At 43.7% G+C, this 24,831-nt stretch overlaps 1 protein-coding gene across 4 annotated transcripts; it reads right to left on the bottom strand.

The window, feature by feature from the left end:
• Nucleotides 1–1,477: 1,477 nt before the first annotated feature.
• Nucleotides 1,478–24,830, bottom strand: BDH2 (3-hydroxybutyrate dehydrogenase 2). Of its 4 annotated transcripts, none has more exons than XM_002717204.5 (10): nucleotides 24,649–24,830; nucleotides 21,666–21,745; nucleotides 21,209–21,287; nucleotides 20,107–20,203; nucleotides 18,908–19,016; nucleotides 12,043–12,103; nucleotides 10,953–11,066; nucleotides 5,807–5,865; nucleotides 5,180–5,272; nucleotides 1,478–1,750 (listed from the first exon to the last, which is right to left on the bottom strand). In XM_002717204.5, exons 2-10 carry the CDS (start codon nucleotides 21,735–21,737, stop codon nucleotides 1,697–1,699), a joined length of 738 nt encoding a protein of 245 aa, XP_002717250.1. In that variant the 5' UTR covers nucleotides 21,738–21,745; nucleotides 24,649–24,830; the 3' UTR covers nucleotides 1,478–1,696. The 4 variants fall into 4 exon arrangements, 2 of the variants coding, with proteins under 2 accessions (XP_002717250.1, XP_008265764.1); XM_008267542.5 differs by having other exon boundaries at nucleotides 21,666–21,756; nucleotides 24,649–24,814; XR_016212356.1 differs by lacking the exon at nucleotides 1,478–1,750 and adding an exon at nucleotides 9,036–9,142 and having other exon boundaries at nucleotides 5,089–5,272; nucleotides 10,889–11,066; nucleotides 24,649–24,813.
• Between the last annotated feature and the right edge of the window lies 1 nt (nucleotide 24,831).

The raw sequence follows: 24,831 nt of genomic DNA, 5'->3' as shown, positions 1-24,831 counted from the left end.
CTGCATCCCATACGGGTGCCGGTTCTAGACCGGCTGCTCCTCTTCTGATCCAGCTCTCTGCTATGGCCTGGGAAAGCAGTAGAAGATGGCCCAAGTCCTTGGGCCCCTGAACCCATGTGGGAGACCTGGAAGAAGCTCCTGGCTCCTGGCTTTGGATCAGTGTAGCTCTGGCCAATGCGGCCATCTGAGGAGTGAACCAGTGGATGGAAGACATCTCTCTCTGTCTCTACCTCTCTCTGTAACTCTTTCAAATGAATAAAATAAATCTTAAAAAAAGTGACGATATTCATTAAGTGTAAGAACTAGATTATTTTTATTTTGTATAAAGGTCAAACAACATATCTGAAATCTAAATTTATATAATTTATTCTAAGTTATTGAGACCAAACTCCTTCCTGCCTTTAGTGTTGATTTATGATAATATAAAATTCTTAAGTTAGTATCCACACATAGCAGCATTATACAATGCAGCATTATACAAAAATACTTGAATACTGGAAAATGAAAAAATAGAAATTACTTTTTCCTTAGAAAATTTTTATTTTGGAGTGGGGTGGGTATTTGGCCTTACTATTAAGATGTTGGTGTCCATATCAGAGTTCCTGGTTTCAGTTTTCTGGTCATGCAGACTCGGGCAGATAGCAGTGACAGCTCAAGTAATTGGGCTGCTACCTACATGAGAGTCCTGGATTGAGTTCCTGGCTTTCTTTTGGCCCAGCTGTGGCCATGGGGGAAGGGGGGAACTGAACCAGCAGAGAGGAGTTCTGTTTCTGTCTCAATAATAATTTTTAAAAATTTCTTTTCTTCATATTCATTTATATGTGGCTATGAACTGATCTTTAAAAATCTTGTTGATCTTGAGAGGCAGAGAGAGAGAACACTATCACCCACTGTTTCAATCCCCAAATACCTGCTATGGCTAGGGGAGCTAAAGCCAGGAGTTAGGAACTCAATCCAGCTCTCCCATGTGGGTGGGAGGGACCCAAGTATGTAAGGCATCACAGCTGTCTCCTAGAGTCCAAATTACAGACAACTGGAATCAGGAACCACAGCTGGGGATTGTGCCCAGGAACTCTGTTGTGGAACACAAGGCAGCGTAGCAGGTGTCTTAACTGCTAGGTCAGATACCTGCCTCTGATTGAATGTTTATAATTACCCTAAATTCATAAGCCCGCCAAGATGACGATATTTGGGAGGTGGAGCCAATGGGAGGTGATTGCGTCATAAGAGTGGACACCTCATGGACAGGGTAAGAAGACAGGAGGGAGTTGCCTTCCCTATGTGAGGACAGGACCAGACGATCAGCTGCAAACCAGGATGTGGGCCCTCACCAGACACTGGCTCTGCTGGCACCTTGATCTTGCACTTCCAGCCTCCAGACTGTGAGATGTGTTTGTTTAAGACACCCAGCCAATGGTAACTTCTTACAGCAGTCTGAACTAAGGTGCTCACAAATAAAAGTTCGTCTTAAAAACTATTTTCTTACAATGACTTCAATATTTTTTATTTCCTCAGTTTACAATGATTTCAGAAAAGATTAGAAAGAGATTAATATATTCAGAGAATCAGACCCAGTAACAGTTATTAAAAAGAGCTTATTTTGATTAAAATGTCATTAATTGCTGATCTGTGGCTTCTCTTCATAAGCAGTTGGCTGTGCACAGGAAGGGCCCGCCTTCCCTGCAGGGCCCTGAAATCACAGACTCCAGCCTCCGTCGATGACCACGGGGTTACCTGTGATGTAGGCAGACTGCAGTGACAAACACAAGAAGACACAAGGTTAACCAAGGTTGACACAGCCTGTTTCTTCAGTTTTTCTATGACTGGGAAAACTCAACAATTTACTCTTAAGCTAACAAGATGAATTTATGAAAATCCAAATTAAATTTCAGATGATTTAGAACTGAGCATTCCTGTGATCCAGAGCTAAGTGGCTTCTGGCTGGCATCTGAGCACATGACACACGCTAAGCAGGGTTGGCTGGGTGTTTGGTCTCAGAATCACAAAATTAAGGACTAATGATATACAGCCATCAACAATTTAGGATCAAGTGCAGGCTGAAACACCATATTTTTATTTTAAACAGAACTACTGAAAACTAGTTGAGTTTTATGTCATAAATAAATTTCTGAATGTAAGTGTGTCAGTCATAAAGCAGTCATATAATAGCCAAACAGTTTTTAAAAATCTCACAAATATCATATATGTTCTTGACCAATACATATAAGTAATTTCAGGGGCAGAGGTGTACTAAGTGTGTTTTTAATACTTATATGAATAATAATTACTATAAACTACAATATCATGAAAATATTATTCCATTCTAGTTTGACATCTACATCTGTATAAAACAAAGGATTGTAAAATAATTATTGTTTGTCCTCACAAAAGTTTTCATTTTCCAAAGAATTAGAGTTGAGATGATCCTTGAGGTAGAAGTTTAAAACATTTTTAACTTAAAATGGATAATTTGTATTCTTGGTTTTAAATTCACCCAAAGCCTGAAACAATGGAAGCAGAAAGAAGGAAAGGCATCGTTAACACTAGTACAGCAATTTTTTTTTTAGAGAAATCTTTTTAATCTTTCATTTTATTTTATTTTTGACTGGCAGAATGGACAGTGAGAGAGAGAGACAGAGACAAAGGTCTTCCTTTTCCATTGGTTCACCCCCCAGTGGCCACTCTGGTGGTGCACTGAGGCCAGTGCACCGCGCTGATTCAAGCCAGGAGCCAGGTGCTTCTCCTGGTCACCCATGTGGGTGCAGGGCCCAAACACTTGGGCCATCCTCCACTGCCCTCCTGGGCCACAGCAGAGAGCTGGACTGGAAGAGGAGCGACTGGGACAGAATCCTGAGCCCCGATCAGGACTAGAACCCGGTGTGCCGGCGCCACAGGCAGAGGATTAGCCTATTGAGCCGCAGCGCCGGCCAGTACAGCAATTTTAAACGTTCAAAATAGGAGCATGATGATATAAAGTAGGAAAACTAGGGGGTTACTAGTCACTTTAGCAAAGAAATGGCCCCAACTTCTTTGAGTTCTTTTAAAAGGCAAGCTCTCTGATATTTATAGGAACTTTTCTAGGCCCCTCTAAAAAGCCCAAGTTCCTTTTGCTCTTCATTTCAAGCCACAATATTTTCAAGTATTTGGTAACCCAAGTTCTGGCTAAACAAGAGTAACGTTGCTCATCAGCGATACCTCCAAATCAAATAAGCTTTTCTGAAAGTCTGGATTCAGAGAAACCCAAGGGCTACCAACGCTCACGGCATTGATATCTGTCTAGCCATTTCCCTAGCTACTAATAACTGGTGACAACAGTCTGAGAGGCTGTGATTCTCTGTCACCAACACTTTTCAGCCCTTGTATTTGTCACATTCACCAACCACAGGGTGTTCACCAGGTTCCTGTAAAGAGGAGCTAACTCATCAGGACCATCCCTGTTCACACTCACCTTTCCCCCTCTCCTTCCCATACATTAGTTTCCTGCTTGTGTATTATTCAAAGACAAAAGCAGAGGACGATATTCTCGTGCTCTCCATCTTATAAACATGGTTTTCGCTTTCTCATTTAGATGTCAATTAAAAATACACAATACCTGTTAAGAACGGAACTGGCAACTACAGACGCAGAGTGGAAAAAACAGAATTAGGAATTTCCATACATGATGACAAATAAGAATTAATACGAAAAAAGAGCCAGTGGAATTCTCCCAAAGAAGTTCTCAGTAAAACTAAAACAACACATATCAATTCTGTACTTGCCAGACACAGTTAAGGCTGGCTAACGCACTTGCCATTGTATCTCATGTTCTCGTAATCCTGCAAAGTCATTTGTTTGACTTAGGTTTACTCAAGATATATTTTATTTATTTGAAAGGCAGAGCTACAGAGAGAGAGAGAGAGAGAGAGAGAGAGAGAGAGAGATCTTCCATCTCCTGGTTCACTCCCCAAATGGCCGCAATGACAGGGGCTATGCCAGGCTGAAGCCAGAAGCCAGGACATCTTCCAGGTCTCCCACATGGGTGCAGGGGCCCAAGGACTTGGGCTATCTTCCGCTGCTCTCCCAGACATATCAGCAGGGAATTGGGTCAGAAGTGGACCAGCTGGGGCTCGAACTGGCGACCATATAGGATGCTGGCATTGCAGGAGGCAGCTTAACTCATCATTATCCACAACACTGCCCCCAACTATAATTTTAGAAATCAACTACCTCTCAGAAAATTGAGTACTTTAATTTTTTAAGTCCTCCATTTTGTTTGCTGCAAGCTTTTTTTCTTTCCTTTTTTAAAATTTATTTATTTTGAAAGGCAGAGTCATAGAGAAGTAGAGAGAAAGAGAGATCATCCATCTGCTGGGTCACTCTCCAAATGGTTGCAACTGCCAGGTCTGGCACAGGCCAAAGCCAGGAGCCTGGAACCTAATCCAGGTCTCCCACATGGGTGACAGGGATCCAAGTACTTGGACCATCTTCTGCTGCCTTCCTAGGCTCCTGCAGAGGGAGCTGGATTAGCAGCAGTGCAGCTCTGTGCTCCATTATGAGATGCTAACATTGTAAGTGACAGCTTAGCTCACTGAGATTCACAGTGGCCATGCTACGAGATTTCCCTAACATATTTATTTATATTTAAAAGGTAGATAGGGAATAATCTACCTATTAGTTTATTTGCCTAAAATGCTCCCAATAGCTAGGGCTGGGTGAAGCTAAAGTAAGGAGTCAAGAACTCAATTTAGGTCTCCCACCTGGTGGTAGCTACCCAACTACTTGAGCCATCACCGCTGTCTACCAGGGTATACATTAGCAAGAAGCTGGAATTGGGGGCTGAAATGGGACTCAAACCCAGGTACTTGATAAGGGATGCTGATATCCCAAGCCGTGTGTGTGTGTGTGTGTGTGTGTGTGTGTGTATGTGTGTGTTTTAAATCCCAAATCGCATTTAACATCTGCATCAAATGTCCACCCTATAAGATTTCTTGACATGTGAAGTTGAATAAGGAAGCACAGAGGCTCACAGCAAAATGGGCTTTTCTTTGAATAATTTAAATCAGAATTTATCCCTATCTTGTAATGTAGGATCTTAGCATGGAAACTCTATGAGCTCTCTTAAAATGTCATTATTTTGATGAGCAAATAGTGGCCAAATGTAACTGAGGATAATGAACTCCCTGGAAAGAATGGTGCTTACTTCATCAGAAGCCAAATACACGCAGAGCAGGGCTACTTCTTCCGCGGTTGCAAACCTTCCCGTCTTTTGTCTCTTCAGGAAATCACTCAGTGCCTGTGACCACAGACCATCCCAGACATCAGTGATGTGAACTGACATATGTGCTTACCTGTAACTCCCTCAAGGGGCTAAACCCAAGAGAAATCTCAGAGGCACCAATAGCCGGCTGTCTTAATGAATCATGAACCAAAGTTAGAGTGATTCATCCATGCTACTCAAACTATTTGTCTTGTATCAAAACCCACAGATGCCGTGACAGATCACAAAGCATTCTTTTTTTTCATTTTGAAAAGTTGTAATGAAACACACATAACATCTACCACCTTAATCATTTCGCAAGTACAGTACAGCAAATGCTAAGTGTATTCACACAGTGGTGCCACCATCACCACCATCCAATTTAATAGCACTTTTTCTTTCACACAACTGAAACTCTGTACTCATTAAATCATAACTCTATACTGACCATTCTCCCAACCCCTGGAAACCACTATTCTACTTCCTATCTCTAATGAATTTTTCTGTTCTACCTAAGGAGGAGGACATTTTTTTAACCAAAAAGTTGAAACACATTTGCAATTTGTATACCTCTTCAGGGTTTTCTCTGGCTTGTATTCTTTCTTGCAGAGATGGAGTATCAACTGTTCCTAAATCAAAAGGTGCATTCAGATCGGTTAATTACTTAAACTGAAAAAGAAATTCATTATTAAACTTTCCTTTTCACACAATACAACAATCAACAACATCCTTCTCTTTTGTCTTCAAATAATAGGTTCATCTCTGCCTGCCCCTCCTCTTAGGTACAACTTTTTTTTTTTTTTTTTTTTTTTTTTAAGATATATTCATTTGAAAGGCAGAGTTACAGAGCAGCAGAGGCAGAGAGAGAGAGAGAGAGAGAGAGATCTTCCATCCACTGGTTCACTCCCCAGATGGCCGCAGTGGCCGGAGCTGTACTGATCCGAAGCCAGGAGCCAGGAGCTTCTTCCTGGTCTCCCACATGGGTGCAGGAATCCAAGGACTTGGACCTTCTTCTACTGCTTTCCCATAGCAGAGAGCTGGATAGGAAGTGGAGCAGCCGGGAATGAAACTGGTGCTCATGCGGGATGCTGGCACTGCAGATGGTGGCTTTACCTGCTATGCCACAGCGCTGGCCCCAATTACAACTTTTAATAACATTTCTATGATTTTTAAAAACATAAAATATGATTCTTTGTGATGCTCAGGGACTCTGAGTGAATCATCCAGCACTCTCAAAGACATATATTTAGTCACATTGAATTTACATTATGATTTATAAATTTTAAGTACTTTTATGTATATTATCTTAGTTAATTCTCACAATAACCTTGAGATTTAGGTAAAAGAATAAAAGCAAGGGCTTGGTTTGCTTCAATGATCTCCAAACCATTCTTTCTGTCAAGTTCACGTGAGGATCCTCAGGGATCCTCCACGGCCGCCATAGCCCTTGGTGCTTTTGAGTGGTTCCTCATCATCTTGCCTGTTTTTATTGGTTTTCAATTTCTATTTTTAACTACTATTTCAAGTTTCAAATAAAATGCAATCTAAAATTATTTTATTTTAAAAATAATAATGACACTAAAATTTTTTAAATCCCATTTGGTTCACATTCCAAGTCCCCCTTTTTGTTACCTCATAAAATCCATAAGTTCTCTTTGAAGGGGGCTTTTTAAAACTTTTTCAGACTAGACAGACCTCTGGTGTTTGAAGCAAGTGATTTTAGTTATACCCCTAACTTCATCTTTAGACCATGTTCCTGATCTTTGATTAGAAACTCCCTTTAAAAAATGTTTATTTTCATCTGCTTGAAAGGTGGAGCAAGAGTGAGAGTGCTTGAGAGATAAATTCTATCCACTGGCTCAGTCCCCAAATGTCCACTATGGCCAAGGCTGGGCCAGGCTGAAGCCAGGAGCATAAAATTCCATTCAGATCTCCCATGTTGGTGCCAGGGGCCCAAACTCTTATGCCATCATCTGCTGTTTCCTAGGATGCATTAGTAGGAAGCAGGATTAGAAATGGAATAGCTAGAAATTGAACCAGCACTCTGATATGGGATGTGGGCACCCAGGAGGAGGCTTAACCTGCTGCACCACAACACTTATCACTACTCCCCTTCTTTACTTTATTTTTTTACTTTATTTTTTTCCAGAGAAGCTGGACATCTCAAAAATTAGGAGTCCTGACTCCTTTTTGGAGTCCTTTTTCAGGTTCTCTCTGCTCACATGTTAGAAACAGGCAATGATTTTAACATCCTGGGTAGAAATCGCCATAGCTAGATCGCAGAAGGCATTACAAATATTTTCTATTTTTGCATGACTTGGGTAATGGTGTTGATAAACTACGTGAAACAACACAACAAAGATATCTTTTACCCAGTTTTCCTCATTCCCCTTATCAACAGCCTTCTTAAAGTCCTAAATTTAACCAACAGTAACATTTCATTAGCACCAGCTTTTGGTAAAGCTTTTACAAACACTCTCTTCAAAATCCTTATTGCTTTGGGGGCGGGCATTTGGTATGCCTGTATCCCGTTTCAGAGTTCCTGGCTGAAGTCCTGGCTCTGTTTCTTCTTCTTCTTCTCCTTTTTAAAAAGATTTATTTGTTTATTTGAAAGGCAGAGTTACAGAAAGAGGCAGAGAGATCTTCCATCTGCTGGTCACTCCCCAAATGCCTGCACAACAGGAGCTGGGTTGGTGCAAAGCCAGGAACCAGGAGCTTCTTCCAGGTCTCCCATGTGGGTACAGGGGCCCAAGTATGTGGGCCATCTTCCACTGCTTTCCCAGGTGCATTAGCAGGGAGTTGGATTGGAAGCAACCAGGACTCGAACCAGCGCCCATATGGGATTCTGGTGCCACAGGCAGTGGCTTTACCTGCTCCACCACAGAGCTGGCTCCCTGGCTCTGTTTCTGATTCCAGTTTCCTGCTACTGTACACTCTGGGAGGCAGAGGTGATGGCTCAAGTGAGTTGCTGCCACCCATGTGGGATACCAGGATGGAGTTGCAGGCTCCTGGTTTTACCCTGGCTGTTGCAAGCATTTGGGGACTGAACCAGTGGTTGGAGATCTATGTCTCTGCCCCTCTCTCCTTCATTCTACCTTTCAAATAAATTTTCTAAAAATTCAAAAATATTTATAGCTTTAACAACTTCTTCCTACAGAAGTAAATGAATGTGAGACCTTAGATATGGCTAGTACCAATGGCTATGAAATAAGCAACATTCTTTGAAAAAAACAAGGATCAAGCATTCAGGTTAACTCGATTGCAACTGTACTCTGTTGTGTCCATGGCAATGATGAACACGCTGTGCCACAGTTTGCACAAGATGGGTGGAGATTGGTTACCATCAGCACCGTGCCAGCCACACTCATTACTCCTCAGCTTTTCTCCTATCACTGGCTCAGTGAGTCACAGCTACTTCCTTGTTCCAGGGAGTTGATAACATATTTTCCAACCTTCAAATAAATCCAGCTACTGAAACAGCCCCATTTTCCAAGTCATTTTGCCATATATTCCCCTGGCCATCTGGCTCCAGGAAGAGCAAGATGCAAGAATTACCAATGTGCACACGGAAACTCATCACCTCCCCCTCCCCCTCCTCCTTCTTCTCTCCCTTTCCTTTGCCCTCTCCCTCTCCTGTATTCTTCTTTCCAGGAGTGGGGGAACTTTTTTTTTGCTAAGGGGCCATTTGAACATTCTAACATCATTCATGGTCCATTCAAAATAATCAATTTAAAAATTAGCCTGCGGGGTTGGTGCCATGGTGGAGTAGGTTAATCCTCCTCCTGTGTTGCCAGCATACCATAATGGGTGCCAGTTCGAGTCCTGGCTGCTCCTCTTCTGATCCAGCTCTCTGCTTATGGCCAGGAAAAGCAGTAGAAGATGGCTCAAGTGCTTGGACCGCTGCACCTGCATAGGAGATCTGGAAGAAGTTCCTGGCTCCTGGCTTCAGGTTGGCCCAGCTCCAGCCATTGCAGCCATTTGAGGAGTGAACCAGCAAATGGAAGATCTCCCCCTCTCTGTCAATGTGTCTCTATCAGTGGTAATGGGGGAGGGAGGAGGAAGAAGGGTTGGAGTGTGGGTGGGAAGTATCACTATGTTCCTAAATCTGTATATATGAAATACATGAACATTGTATAACTTAAGTAAAATAAAGTCTCTCTTTCTCTGTAAATCTGCCCTTCCAATAAATAAACAAATCTTAAAAAAAGAAATATTCAACAGAACATCTTGATCATTGAAATTCTGTAGCCTTGAATGATATTTAGTAGTTTTCCCTCTTTAAGTGAGTGGTTATCAGCAAAAGATTCAATGCGAGTTTCCTGTGGTACTTTCCAAATGACACACAGTCCTCCCCATCAACTCCTCCACATTCTCACAAGCTCTGCAGTTTGGAAAGGCCCCAGAGGTGATTTTGAGATACTTTCCCTCCACAACCCCCAATACTGGTTGTCAACAACTGACAGAAACTTTGATTCTGGGTTTGCAATGCTTGATTTCTTTTCAGAGGGCATTAAGTCTTATTGGGCACCATGTTCCATTTTGGGTGGATGAAATCAGGTGAAAGGGCAGATCTATTGGTAAATTACACTAAATTTGGCCTGAATTCAGTCTGAGATCGCCTCCCCACTTGAGTTCTTCCCTAATGAGCTGCACCTGGTTTATCAATCAACTAACTGAAGACCTAACTTAGGAGCCACTTGTGCAGCAAACAGCTGAGTTTGGGTCAATTAGAGCAGCTGAACTTCAGTTAGTTGCAGGTGGCCAATTGATTAGACTAGGAGCAACTCAGAGCTGTAGCCAGTTAAGCCATCTTTATACTTCCATTTTCAAACTATAAATACTGCCTGGTCGCATTTCTGGCTGGAGTTCTTACAGCCTGTTTTGGTTCTGAGGGCTGTCCACTTTGGAATCTGTGGTGGTCTCCCTCTGTCCCCAAAATAAACTGCTAAATTTAACATGTCAAAGGTTTTTCATTGTGACACTATTTAATAGGCACATCACAGTTATTAAGAAAAAAAAAGTTCTCCTTTCTTTTATATGAGAACCAGCACACTTTTTGAGTAAAGATCCAGCAAGTCAATATTTTGGCACTCAGAGCCATTTGATCTGTGGCAGTTACTTAGCTGCCACACACAGCTAATACTCAAATTCAGTGTGGATGTGTTCCAGTAAAGCTTTATTTACAAAACAGGTGGTGGGCCAGATTTGCCCTGCAGGCCATGGTTTGCTGGCTCCCCTTTCAAAGAAGGGATAATGCCCCCTTTATAACCCATGGGCCACCCCTGGTAGCTGAAATGACTCTAGTAAACCCCCCTGTTCTGGGAGCCTCCTCTGTTCTCTATGCCATCCATTGTGCATGGTCTGGTTTTCATTTTTTCCCTGACATTCTTGCCCTGACAAAATCACCCCGGTCTGCTTCTAAAAGGCAAGCCCTGGCAAGTTCTGTCCCTCAGCCATTTGATCCTGAATTATCCCATGTGCAAGTAGCACTTAAACCCTTTGAATCTGTGGCTTATGACCTAATGACCTAGGCTCTCCATTCCCACTTCCCACTAGACTGTTATTTTTAATAAAGCTAGAGCCTCTTTCCTTTGAAATTCTCCCAATGACAGATTGCAACACAACATGTGGCACACAAGCTTATATAAATACCTTTCACAGGAGCAAACAGGATGTCAGAAAGGACAAGTTCACTGCCTGGCAGTGCCTACCTCACCTGGGCACACACAGTTGCATCGGATTCCCTGCTGGATGAAGTCTGCAGCCACAGACTTGGTGAGGCCAATCACGGCTGCCTTGGTTGTGCTGTACACACACCTGTTCACAACTCCTGAGGGCAAAGGCATGGAACAGCGATGGAAGGGATCACATTTAGAGTCAAAGGAACACAGGTGAGTTTCCCCAGTAGCCATTCTCATGCTTTCTCCCACCCGCCTCCCCTTTCATACAAACCGATTTCAGGTTTCTCCCTTAACAGAGCCAGTGTTTTTTGAATCTAGGAAATTATTCAGCATAGGCTCAGCTTAACTGAGATTTAGGTGTTGAGATGCTGCACATATTTAACAGCAGTTGTCTTGGTGTTTCTACTGCAGTTAGTATAACCCTTAGGCTGATTGCAAAAGAAAATAAACCAAATAACAATAAAACCAGAGGCCTCAGCGCTTCTTTGCACACTTCTCTCATGCACACTCTGTGTGTGTCCTTGCAGAGAAGGAACGGTACCTCAAGGAGCAGCTACTGCAGTCTGAACTCACAAATCCCCCTGTGCCAGACTGCAACATTATGTTCATTATATGTTGCCATCCCAGCCCTTCACCTCGCTCGACTGACTTCTCTGGGTCCGGAGGAACGTTTCTGGGAAGCATTCCTCAAATCCACTGGCAGAGTCACCCGCTCCACATGGTGGCAGCACTTCACATTGTGATTACCACACCCAAGATGGTGTTTGCCTGCCTACACTCTCCTTTAGACTGAACTCTTCTGGGGGCAAAGGCACTTTGTAGGTGCTCAATGCAACATTTTTGATGAATTACATGATACGTTTCCTTCTCTCAGCTCAATGTTCATTTCCATATTCATTGGAAGGAATGAAAGGGAAGATCAAGAAAACAATTTTTTACCGAATTTTACCATTGGTTGACATCTAGGGCAAAGGGTCTGATGGCTAAGGAACTTGATGCCCGTTTTACAAAAGTCACATTGAAATTATGCACAGGTTTTAGGATCTCTGCTGTGCTTGTTCCCCAACCCATAGCCCTTGAAGCTTTGTGCCTTGAGTGTCATGATCCCCAGACAGACTGACTGACCTTTGATGCTGGAAGCCACTGAGGACATGTTGATGATATTGCCAGATTTCTGAGCAAGCATCTGCAAAAACGAAACAAACACAAAAAGTTTCACTCTGCCAGGCTGAAAATATGTCTTCCAAAGACTGCATTCACTCATGGTTTGCAGAGTGAAACTGACCATCTTACTACCTGTTAACATTAAGCAGTCTTAATAGTGAACCTGCAATACCTTACCCCATCGCTGGGACTAGAGGGCCTGTATACACACACATACACACACGCACACACGCACTAACTCACTCATTTCCAAGGGGGTTACTGCCTTCTTGTGGTACGGCAGCATCAGCAAGGCCAAGAATCAAAGCTGGGCTCGCCAGAATGTGCATGGATGTCAATCATTATGATGTACTTCTGATGTTGGGAGACCGTGACACATTTACCACAGAGTTGTTGTTGAATGTCTGTGGGGGCTAGTTATTGGGCTCTCTCAAGAGATTCAAAGACTAACAGCACAGGGGCCGATGCCATGGCGCACTAGGTTAATCCTCTGCCTGTGGCGCCTGCATCCCATATGGGTGCCGGTTCTAGTCCCAGCTGCTCCTCTTCCAGTCCAGCTCTCTGCTATGGCCTGGGAAGGCAGTGGAGGATGGCTCAAGTGCTTGGGCCCCTGCACCTGCATGGGAGACCAGGAAGAAGCTCCTGGCTTTGGATCAGTGCAGCTCCATCCATTGTGGCCATTTGGGGAGTGAACCAACGGAATGAAGGCCTTTCTCTCTTTCTTTCACTGTCTGTAACTCTACCTTTCAAATAAATAAATAAAATCTTAACAACAACAACAACAAAAGACTAACAGCACAATCCCTGCCCACAGGGAGGAGCCAATCTGAGCAACACAACCGGCATCCATGGAGTGATATCAGAGAGCTCCACAGGGATTCAAGGGGATGGCCAGGGCAGAAAAGGCTGAGGGACACTGAGAGGAGCTCCTGAAGAGAAAGCTTGCGGGTGGAGATTTGAGAATGTGAGTATTGCCCAGAACAAGGAAATAAAAGGGTGTTTCAAGGAGAGGGTAGTACATGCACAAGGGGACTTCAAATCATTTGCAGAAAAACAGAATTAAGTTTATTTTGATGGAAAACTTTCAAAATCCATGCAGAATTTTTTCACAATACACATTTCCCATGAGCTTTTTGAGATGCTTCTGTGTAAAGGTTCCAATGGGGAAGTGGGAGGGGGACAGGTTTGGCTGGAACACAGGGTGTGGGAGGAATGAGGCTGCAGCTGTCAACAGGGGCTAAATCTAGTAACCTGGGTTTCATGCTGAAGCAGTGCCTTGGCACTGGAACGTTAGAAGTGCAGAAGTGGCACGTTCAGATTTGGGACTATAGGAGGGACCAGTGGAAGCTGATGCGGTGGCTTAGGGAAAGCTGGTAAGAGCAGGATTGCAGGAACATCTGAAGGTGACAGAGGTGGAGATCGCTGGAGTAGGAGGGGCTGGACTCCACATGTGGTAACTGCAACAAGGGGGAGCCTCGCCAATGTAGGACAGTTTCCTAGGAACATTTCCTATAGAATTCCGTTACCTCCTACAAAGGGTACACAGCAGGCAATCAAAAACTTTTGATGAAATGGAATCTTCTGGGGCTGTTGCTTTGGTGTAGTGAGTGAAGCCGCCATCTGTAGTGTCGGCATCTCATATGGGTACTGGTTAGAGTCCTGGTTGCCCCACTTCTGATCCAGCTCTCTGCTATGGCCTGAGAGAACAGCAGAAGATGGCCCAAGTCCTTGGGGCCCTGCACCCACGTGGGAGACCCAGAAGAAGTTTCTGGCTCCTAGATTCAGATTTGCCCAGCTCCAACCATTGCAGCCATCTGGGGAGTGAACCAGTGGATGGAAGACCTCTCTCTCTGTCTCTCTCTCTCTCTCTCTCTGAACTCTGCCTTTCAAGTAACAAAAATTAAATCTTAAAAAAATGCAGATTGCTGGGCCCTGTCCTGCACCTAAAAGAAGATACAATGAAAAAAATCTGCTATGATTTAAAAAAAAAAACTATTTCCAAATGAACTAGTATTTTATGAGTTAGAATGCACATGCACATTTTCAAGATAACACAAGTACGTGTAAGGGCATGGATACCCACGAATGTTTTGGGGAGCAGCCACTGAGGGAAGTGCTGGCTCTCTGGTACCAACTTCTTAGTGAATTCCCTGACAAGTCAGATGTTAATAAAGAACAGAGCAGGAGATGGTGGAGCATGAGAGAGCAGTGAAGCGTCTGGGGGAGAATGACTGGAGAAGAGAAGGAAGCCCAAGGTATGTTTATTATATCATGAAAATCAAGTCAGTAAGTTTCTAAAAGGAAAAGCTCTATAGGCAGTATCAGGGCTCTAGAGAAAATATTACTTCCATTCAGGTGAGTTTCTTAATCAGTTTGCAAAAAAGAGGTGCAAGAACACAGCACGTGGATGACTGGATGGATCCAGGGAAAGGGTGGCTAAGCTGCTGTGTGTCTTTGTGGTAATTTCTTTTTTTTTTTTATTTTTTTTTTAATTTTTTGACAGGCAGAGTGGACAGTGAGAGAGAGAGAGACAGAGAGAAAGGTCTTCCTTTTGCCACTGGTTCACCCTCCAATGGCTGCCGTGGCTGGTGCACTGTACCCGGCGCACCGTGCTGATCTGAAGCCAGGAGCCAGGTGCTTCTCCTGGTCTCCCATGTGGGTGCAGGGCCCAAGGACTTGGGCCATCCTTGTTGTAATTTCTTAATTACCATTTTGATACCCAGTAACTAATTGTACCTCAGAGCAGAGGTCCACAAAGCCCCCAAAGCATTATGTTCAATAGGCTTAGAAGATACAAGGGGAGGCTGAAATGTCCCAACCACCTCAAGGAAGACAGTGGGTGGGAAAATACTGAACAAAACTGTTTTTCTACAACATGAGTGGGATCATAATGAAATGGGGTCTTCATAAAAAAGACAAGAATAGGGGCTGGCGCCGTGGCTCACTTGGCTAATTCTCCGCCTGCGGCACCAGCATCCCATATGGGCGCCAAGTTCTAGTTCCGGCTGCTCCTCTTCATGTCCAGCTCTCTGTTGTAGCCCAGGAAGGCAGTGGAGGATGGCCCAAGTGCTTGGGCGCCTGCACCCGCGTGGGAGACCAGGAGGAAGCACCTGGCTCCTGGCTTCGGATTGGCGAAGTGCGCTGGCCATAGCAGCCATTTTGGGGGTGAATCAATGGAAGGAAGACCTTTCTCTCTGTCTCTCTCTCTCACTGTCTAACTCTATCTGTCAAATAAAAAAAAAAAAAAAAGACAAGAATATTAGTAATGGATGTGTATAATAGTGTTGAAAACTAAGCCTTAGAATTCCTCTTTGCATTCCAATTTAGCATATAACACAGCCTATTTTGATTACATATAGAAGACATGTAACTCAATTTCACATATACAGATGGGATATTAGGTAGATTCAGTTTCCAGTCTTCTGAAATGCAACTGTACCATGGGAAGAACCTTAGAAGAACCATAGTCACTGAGGCTATGCTCAGATGGCCCCTCGCACTGTGCCACCTGCTCAACCCAGGTCCATCTGCTTACTCTGGATCCTGTGGGCTTTGACCCCTTCCATGCTGTCTTCCCAACACCAGCTGAGTACCTGCTGTCAGGGTGTGATGCTCCTCCTGGCTCTCCATGCAACAGATTCTCCCAGAAACTCAAGTAGAGGCTAGAAAGACCTCTGAAGAGTCCCTCTGGCTGTTGATAGTCTTGCTCTGACCCAGCCCTTCTGTTCTCATTGGCCAGTTCAGCTCCTAACAATGGCAGACTTTGGCCACTTTGGTCTTCAGTGGTTCAATGCCTGACCTCCATCTGGACTGACAACTTTGATTCCTTTATTCATTCAACAAATATTTGCTAAGGACTCTTCTAAGATTCAGCACAAATCCAAACAACAGAGACATCCCCAAATCTTTGCCCTAACAGAGCTTCTCTTCTAGTGGACCTTGGGTTCTGTATTGACCACTTCTTTAAGCATTTTCAAGCTGTTTTTGGTCTTTTGACTGATCTTCCAGTCTTGGAATGTTTTTCATTGAATCTATCCATGAGAAAAAGTTTCCTACAAGTGTTCTTATGTTTAGAACACATGACCTATGAGATCTGCTGTAAGACTAAATTCTGACTTCCCTTGGAAAGTTCTAACTGGCATATGTGCATCTTAGTTGATGATACAGTAGATCCTTGATACTTAGGACTGGAAGTGACTGTATGATATGTTACTTCAATGTTTATTTATTTCTAAAAAATGTTTAATTATATGAAAGGTAGAGAGGAACAGAGACAGGCAGACAGACAAGATGGAGTCAGTGAGCTCTCATCCACTGGGTCGCTCCCCAAATGCAAATGCATGCAACAGCTGGGGCTGGCTGAAGCCAGGAGCCAGGAACTTGTTTCAGGTCTTTCACAGAGGAAGAAGGGACCCAAGTAATTGAGCCATTAGTGCTGCCTCCCAGGATGTGCATTAGCAGGAGGAGGCTGGAATTAAGAGATAAGCTAGGATCTAAAACCAGGTATACTGACATGGGATGTGGGTATCCCAACAAGTGTGCTAGGCCACACATCCATCCCTACCCCAATTTTTAGATGGAAAAAATAAACACTGAGATGCTGCAAGTGTCATCTCCAAGGGCATCTGGTCAATTAGTAACAGAGCACAGGCTGTGCCTAAGAACTTCTTGGCCAAGGTCAATTTAAACAAGTGGCATGAAATCCTTCTAATTCTACATCCCTTCCAGTTATGAATATCTCTTGAGTATTTTTTTAACAAATGTGTATTACTGGTTCATATGAATTATTGCTAAGATGATTTAAGTCATAGGCAAACTCAATAATTTGTAAGTTGGTATTGTATACTTCAAAATTTAACACCAGTTTAAATTTCAGCTCCACTATGACCCACCCAACTTCCTTAACTAGTAATTTACAAAGCACTTCAGACAGGAAGTTGACTGGTTTTGCAAATGAGTCTCATGCATGTGTAAGAGTTACCTACTGTGCTCCGAGCTTCCCCTTTCACCACAGCCTCTGCTCCATTCCCACAGCCTGTGCTGAAGATTTGTCTTCACAAAACACATTCAAGTTCCATATAACATAGATTCTTATAAACTCCACCAGGAAAAAAAAAAGGCAGTTTGCCTTTGAAAAAAATTTCCTATTTCAGCACTCTGAAGGTCTGCTCAAAGATTCCTTCTAGGCGCTAAACAAGTAGATAAAAAAATATCCCTTATTACAGGGTCACTTTCTCTAATTTTCCTTTTAATATTTACCTGGATCTTTCTTGACATTAGCTTGAGTATTGAGTGCACAGTATCAGCCCTGCTGTGCCATTCACAAAGCTGTTCTTCCCCGAGTTGGATGGCATGTCATATGGTTAGTCATCTAATAAAGTTGGAATTGCTATGAAAACCAGCTCTTCTGCATTTTATCAGGATTCAATTTACAACCTCAAGCTGCATCAGAGAGGAAATTTACTAGCCCCAACAGCCTGCCAAACCAGAATGCACAGGTCAAGAGTCAGCCTGTGAAGGCAGGTAGGTTTCCAGGAGGAGGGGACAGGTAAACCAAGACATGAGGATACATTTCTCTTTCCCTCCCTCACTTCCTTCCTTAAATCCTTAGCTTCCTCATTGCACAAGCTATGTTGTCTGCTGATACTGCCTTATAAGCTCATCTGAAGTCAGGACTGTATGTTTCTCACATATATACACCAGAGAGCCCATAGAATAGTGCTTAACAGTCAAAAAGTGCTTAATACTTGTTTGAAGATAAAATTAGAAATATTGATGAGTTGTGTGATGGCTGGAGGATTCAAAGGAAGCAGACCCAGGAGACAGGTACTCTTCAGCACATGCTGGCTCTCGCCTATCCAGTACCTCCACAGTTCAGCTCAAAACAGGAGGGAAAGGAGAATCTTCAGGGCAGAGAAATGCAATAGGGTACACATGTCTCGAGAGTGTGTGCCTAGACACTGACATTCAAGGAGAGGCTGAACTTCCAGGCTTCAAAACTCAGTTCGATATCCACTTGCTAACTGGGTGAACTTGGTGTTATCTTACTTCTGAGTTCCATTCTCCGTATAGCAGATGTGATAAAAAAAAAAAAAAAAAAAAGCCAGCTCATAAAACTGTTCTGGTGTGGGGAGCAGGGCCTGTCTCCTGCAACATGGCGAAATAAGTACTGAGACTACCGAGACTAGACTAGACCACTGAGACTATTAAGACTAACTCTATGCATCTGATCTCCCATCATATGGCGCTGAGAGTAAACAAATCTTACACAGCTGCTTCGTTAATTAGCTGATTCCTGACCCAACCCCTTAAAAGGGGAGAGAGACAACATGGGCGGCCGCACCCACCCTGAGAGAGTAGGTCAGAGAGCTCCCCGGTGCCGCTCCTCTGCGAAAGCAGGGGAGCGGCGGGGGGAGCGGCAGCAAACCCGGGAAGGGCCGGGGAAAGAGAACAGCGTCTGGTCCAGTGTTGTTCCTCCGCAAGTAAGGGAGCGACATTCTGGTCCTATGTACCTCCTTGCTGGTGCCTCTCCCCAAATACCAGAATGGTTAACTCCCTCACTTCTTTCTGATCTCTGAAAATTTCACCTTATAAGTGAAGTCCAGGAGGGCCTGGTATATAGAAAGTGCTTGATAAATGTTCTTTAAATGGATGGACTGGCAGGCTACAGAAATTAATTTTAGTCAATGTCTTCATGCAAATATTCCGTGCACGTTCATTATTAGCTTAGCTGTTACCACCCTTCAGCACACTGGAAGATCTTTTTCTGGGTGTCCAGCAGGGAGACCTCACAAGGTGCTCATCTTGGTGACAGTGGTTGTCTTACTTTGGGAAGGAAAGCCTTGATCATCAGGTACATGCTGCGGACGTTGAGATTCATTGAGAAGTCCCAGTCTGCTTCCTCACAGTCCAGGACGGTTCCATGATGGACAAAACTGGAAGAGTGGATTAAAGAGAAGAAAAAGATTGCCATTAAAGAAATTTCTGATCCATTTGAAGATAATTTCTACGGTCACTTTTTGATTTAGATCATTGTGTTCTTCCTTTGCCCAATCTTTAAAGAATTCAAACCTAGTCTCACTTAGTGCAACAGGTTAGTAAGAGTCCTGAAAACTAAGACTATTTGCTATCTTAAAACAACATTATTTAAAAAGAAGAAGGCAAGGGTCTGGGGTCAGCAAACATGGAAGCTCTACCAGCTGCACTGGAACACATCAACACCGCCACAGATAAGCAACAGATAAGCAACCAATAACAGACCTGAACCTGTGACCTGTTTAACGCCTATTTCCAGAGCAACAGTGCCCTCAGGTGGCACAGATTTAGCATTCTCAAGGGAAGTCAAAATTGCAAGGAAAACAAGTATCTCAGTAACTCCTGGTAGCAGGGTAATATTGCTACTTGTAAGATACTGAGCAAACAGGCAGAATAAAACATTACCCTTACAATAACTTCCACTATTCCTGAGGTCACAATTCCTCCACGGAGCTTTCAAAACACCGGAATGTTTATTGATTTTCTTGGTTGTGTGGCCCAAGCACCGTGGTATTCACACTTTCAGTTCAGCTGTAATGTCAGCTTCTTGACAGTGAGAATTACATATTCTGCTTCTACATCTGCTACACTGCTGAATGTAATTATGTCAAGAACTGACTTTGCCTACTTTTTTTTTTTTAGGTATCTGGATATATTCTTATAGGAGGATGAGTAGATTCTTTAAGAGATAAATTATCATAAATTTTTACTTTAATTTTCAGATGTGGCAACACATGAGACAGCTTTGTATTAGTATCAGTTGTATGGGCTTTAACTGCCTTTTGGCACCAAGGCCATGCCAACCTCTTCAGCTATCTCATTTGCTGAATCTTATGGGTAATGAAAGTGCTACATGAAATCTAGCCATATTTCCCAGGTAACACATCATAATTCACAACGAATAATTCTGTCATAGTATCAAATAAGTTTTGAATAAAGTTTCTAGAAACCTTTCTGCAAGGAAAGTGAAATTAAAAAGGTATGAATTACCCAGCAACATTAAAGAGAACATCAAGTCTCTCAATTTCACTGGCGAATTGATCAATTTGTTTCTTCTTTGTGACATCAAGGACACGAGTTTGAATCCCTGAAAAATAGGATACAGATACACTTTACCTGCAACCACCATAAAATACTTAGCCTTGAAAATTCTCCTGTTCTGAGGTGTGAGGTGTGAAAATTGCAACGCCTATCCACTTAGGCTTCAAAAACCTGTCGGCTGTTACTGTGGTCTGGTCTTGAGACTCTCACTAACACAAATTGTAAAGTCCATGCTAGCCCCCCTCCCCCCAATGAACTCATCCCTCTCCCTCCTTCCTTCTCTATTTTCTAAATTGAACAATGAGTCACTCCTGAGTAATGAGTTTACAACAAAGTACCCCACCTGCATTGGGTGTTTTTCTCAGTAAGATAGCCAGCGGTAACACCTGAAAGTGGGCTCATTTTAACTCATTCTTTCCCCTAGAGATGTTGCTTTTTCCTTTTTAAAATGTGGCTACTAGAACATTTGAAATTACACCGCGAGGCTCATGCCATGTTACTGGAGGCCAGTGCTGGCCCAGAGAAGGACATGCAAAGCTGTCATCAACAGCACAGCAGCGGTTCACAGCAACCTGGTGGATCCTGTGTGAGCAAACAGAAGAGGGGAGCTCCAGAGCCACAGAGGGAGGCCCCAGAGGGGAAACACTGAGCACCCTGTTTTGAGCAGCACACGCTGTACACACAGAAATGTCACACTGCACTCCACAAATAGGGACAGTTATTGTTAATCAGATGGAATTTTTAAGAAGTTCACATCATAGCTGTTGTACTTAAAATGTTTTTATGCATGCAGCGTGTTGAGGGATTCAATTCCAAATTGAGAAGTTAGATCTGAAAATTCGACAGTTATAAGAAAAATCTTGTATGTCTGAGGTCAGAGATTGTTTTTGTCTGTAGGTTCACAGAATACAGGTTTGCTATCAAAGCCAGAAGCTAAAAAGAAGGGCGGTGGAACCCAGCAGCTAAGGAGTTTTCTCTCAGCACGTGAATATCATTGCTTCACAGGACCTGCAGCCGCTGACCGTCAAGTGCCAGCTGCTGAGTGGCTTACCTGGGTACTTTTCCAGTTCCTGAAGTTTGGACTCATTAATATCTGTGGCTAAGACTTTGGCACCTTCTCTTGCAAAAGCCTGGAAGACAAAAAAGACAAATGGATCCTTTGTTTTTTTCATTGAACTCTCATGAATGGAAAGTGATTTGGTCTTTTCCCTTCTTTATCATATATTCATTGTTGTTTTCTCCATAAAATAGGGTAGAATTTCAAACTAATCTCAACTCATGCCTTCTCATTGTTACTAATTTTATCATTAATGAGATAAACTTGTGAAGCATTTGTGCCTTCATCTGCCTCATGGGGAGTGACTTCTATCTTCTTGCAACTTAAGACAACAGAAGCACAAAAGTTAAGTAAAAAAAAAAGTAGAGCAGAATTAAAAAACCATGGCTTGTGGCCACATAATTCAGTAGCTCAAAAGTTAGTAAGAAAACAACAGAAGATGATAACTTACTAAGGCGGCTGCCCGGCCGATCCCCTGAGCTGCAGCCGTCAGGACGATGACTTTCCCATCCAGCCGCCCCATGGTGAAACCTGTAATTAATCTAGAGACGTCAGTATTTAATGGTTTACTTTGGAGCACAGGGTCTTGTGCAGGCAGCAACATCTAGAGAGACAGTCCAATGTGCTCCTCTGAGAAACTGAAGATGGTACCTCTGTACAAAGAAGCAGTCCCACCACCTTCTGACCACTCCTAGAATGCTTACTCTGATACCCAGCTTTGTATATCAAAACCATCTAGCACTGAACTGACGACTGGTGACAGACATTGGATTTTTAACCCAGCTTTTGGTCCCTTTAGTACCTGGAGAGTTCAGCCTCTGTGTTGAGACAGCAAGTGTGACGTACTCACCACCACCCTCCTCCCCGTGCACACATTGCTATGGCATTGTTTGTGTCTTTACTACTAGGGGCTGCTTCTAGATTTCTCTTCTGTAAACTCTCGTTGAGGTTGGCATTACCAATGGCGATGGTTTCTACTGCCCCTTGAAAACATTGATAGTTCGCCTCAGAGAATCATTGACCAAAAGAGCTGGAAGAAGAAATGTCTAACACCACCATTTTACAGATGAGGAAACTGATTGGACCTGCCCAAGGTTCTAGAACCTGTCAACAGCAGAGCCAGATGTGTATATAGGCTTCCCGACTTTGCTATGAGAACACCCAACCCAACAATTCCACTGCTCTTCTTTGAAAGCCTAAGCATGTATCATAAATGCTTTAAGAGATCTAATAAGCCATTTCTGAAAGGCAAGATGGAGAAACTGACGTAGGGGAGATCTGATATGTATGAGCTATTTGGCCGATGCTTGGTTTGGAGCTCCCAGAGCTAGAGGAATGTGTAGCAATGAGCTGGGGGTGAGGAAAGGCCCAATGACGTCCAGATGAGGTCGTCCTTATGGGCCCAGGCTCCTGCTCTTGCTCTGCTCTGTCCTTGATGTATGCCTCTGACCTCGCACCAACTCAAAGTGGCTGCTCTAGTCCAAGGCATCACATCCGCATTCTCGTGAAAATGAAGGGGAAAACAAAACCAAAAGCCTTTCAGAGCAGTCTCTTTAACTCCAGGAAGCCTTAGAAAAGTCAGCCTAGATCGCCTCGGTCAGATCTGTGTAAGTTGGCCAGCCTAAGAGCAAAGGAGGCTAGGAATTGGAGAAGTTTGTTTCCTGGCATTTAAAAAGCAAACAGTGGTGGAGAGAAGCACAGAAACCATAATGACAACAGTGGGCCAGAGCTCGATGGGTGTTGGGTGAAACAACTTCTACTACCTGCACAAGTCACTTTTAAGATCACCCTGCTCACCTCCCTACCTGGTAGAGCACAGCTAGCCTTGCCCTCTGGGCGCATGCCACCTAGTCCTTTCTTTTCTAATGCACCTCCATTCCCTTGAGCCAAACTTCTATTTATTTTTATTTTGCTGTATCCAATGGGCTTTTCTTGATTTGGTCCAAGCCTCCCACACTGGAGCAGGGATGGAGACACTGTTGGATCAGAGAAGCAGTTCAGAGGAAAGCAACAGTGCCTAGTCACCCATGGAGCTCATTTCAAAGAGATGACATGGTTTGCCCTGTCTTTCGCAGCTATGATTCCAAAGTCGGCCTTCTGGTTGCAGACTCAAGAGTAGACCTCTTGTGGAGCTGTCTCATGGTAACTGCTTGCCCAGCGGGGGCTTTGCCTCACAGACCCCACTCCCCAGCCCAGCGCCACAAAGGAGGGAGTGGTAATTGACTCTGAAGGCTGAGTGGCTGAGTTTGTACTGAGGCCACCGTTCTCTGTGCCTGAGCACACACTGTTTGGAAGGCTGACCACGTCCTGGAGCCACGCAGCTGTATAGCCACGGCCGAGCTGGCTGGCAAGGACCTCAGGCAGCCTCTGGGAAGCTCACCGACTGTGCCCAACCTGGTCCTCTGCCCTGCCTCCTGTGCTGGCAGATCCAGCCTTACCTAATACGCAGTTCATTTTCCCAGCATTTCCCCTAGAAAATCTATGCCCATTCAACTCTTCAGAGTCTGCTTCTAGGGGGACCAGGCTAATACAGCACGTTATAAGAACTGGCTCTGGGTCTAGCTCACAAGTCACTGCTGCCTGCACCTGTATTAGGCCATGGGACAGCTAGGCTTATATAGTGTCTGACCTACTCTGATGCACGGAACTTGCACTATCCGCCCCCCCCCCCCCGCTTCTTTTGATGAGAGAGAAAATTTCACTTTAAATAGAAAAAGTTGTGAGAGAAATTCAGCACACATTTTAGGAAAGGACTGAAATCCACCATCCCCCCCAAACCTCCTACACTGGGCATTCTGTGTCATAAAGCTGTTATTTTACAACACTGGCATTAGAGAGGTGGCACATGGCACTGGGCATACTCTAGTCAAGGTCTCCCCAGGAATCCCTGGCACCCCGAGAAGCCGTCACTGGACAACTGCTGAAGCACTTTCTGCTCACTCTGAACACCAACCCCTGCTGGCCTCCCTGTCTGTCTGGGATCAGATTTTGGGCCCAGCGCCCTAGGATCAGATAAACTGCAGTGTCAAACTCCAATGGGTTTCCTAGGAAACTGAGTGTTAATATGACCTGATATAATAAAGCAAGGCGGCTTTCAATAAATCCAACGTGAAAACAAGAGAACGTTGACTCCCTTACCCTAGATAATTTTGATAGTAGAAACACAAACAGAGTAGTTTCAGGAACTCTTAATGTTTTCAAGGGCCAGGAAGAAAAGTGTTCACTTAGGACAGCCACTGTAAAAGTTCTTTTTTCTTTGGTTACTTTTTAAAAACTTAATATGCCAGAGTTGTAAACTCCTTACAAATCCATGTTTATCCTGTTTTAACAGCTAAGATTAATCCTGGAGTAGGCAACCCGCAGAACAAATCAACGTCTAAAATATAAATCCCCCCTCCCCAAAGTTTCATTTTTAAAGTATTAGGAAATCTTACCTTACAGCGAAGACTGGATGGCGTCCTCCAGATCCCTGCAGGAGCAAGGAACCTGAGACCTTTGTGCCGAAGCAAGTCCCGTGCTTATTAAAGAATCCTGGGATTTGTAGTTCAGGTTCCGTCTTCAGTACTTAAGAGTTCAGTTTCGCTTGGTTTTCAAAAGGCGATAGGACAGTTCGTGCA

This window comes from Oryctolagus cuniculus, chromosome 8 (genome assembly GCF_051225735.1).
Source record: "Oryctolagus cuniculus isolate XC-2025 breed Fujian yellow rabbit chromosome 8, ASM5122573v1, whole genome shotgun sequence".
In the NCBI taxonomy this organism is placed as follows: Eukaryota; Metazoa; Chordata; class Mammalia; order Lagomorpha; family Leporidae; genus Oryctolagus; species Oryctolagus cuniculus.
The sequence above is the reverse complement of the archived record's forward strand: the minus strand, read 5'-3'. Positions and strand labels throughout refer to the sequence as shown.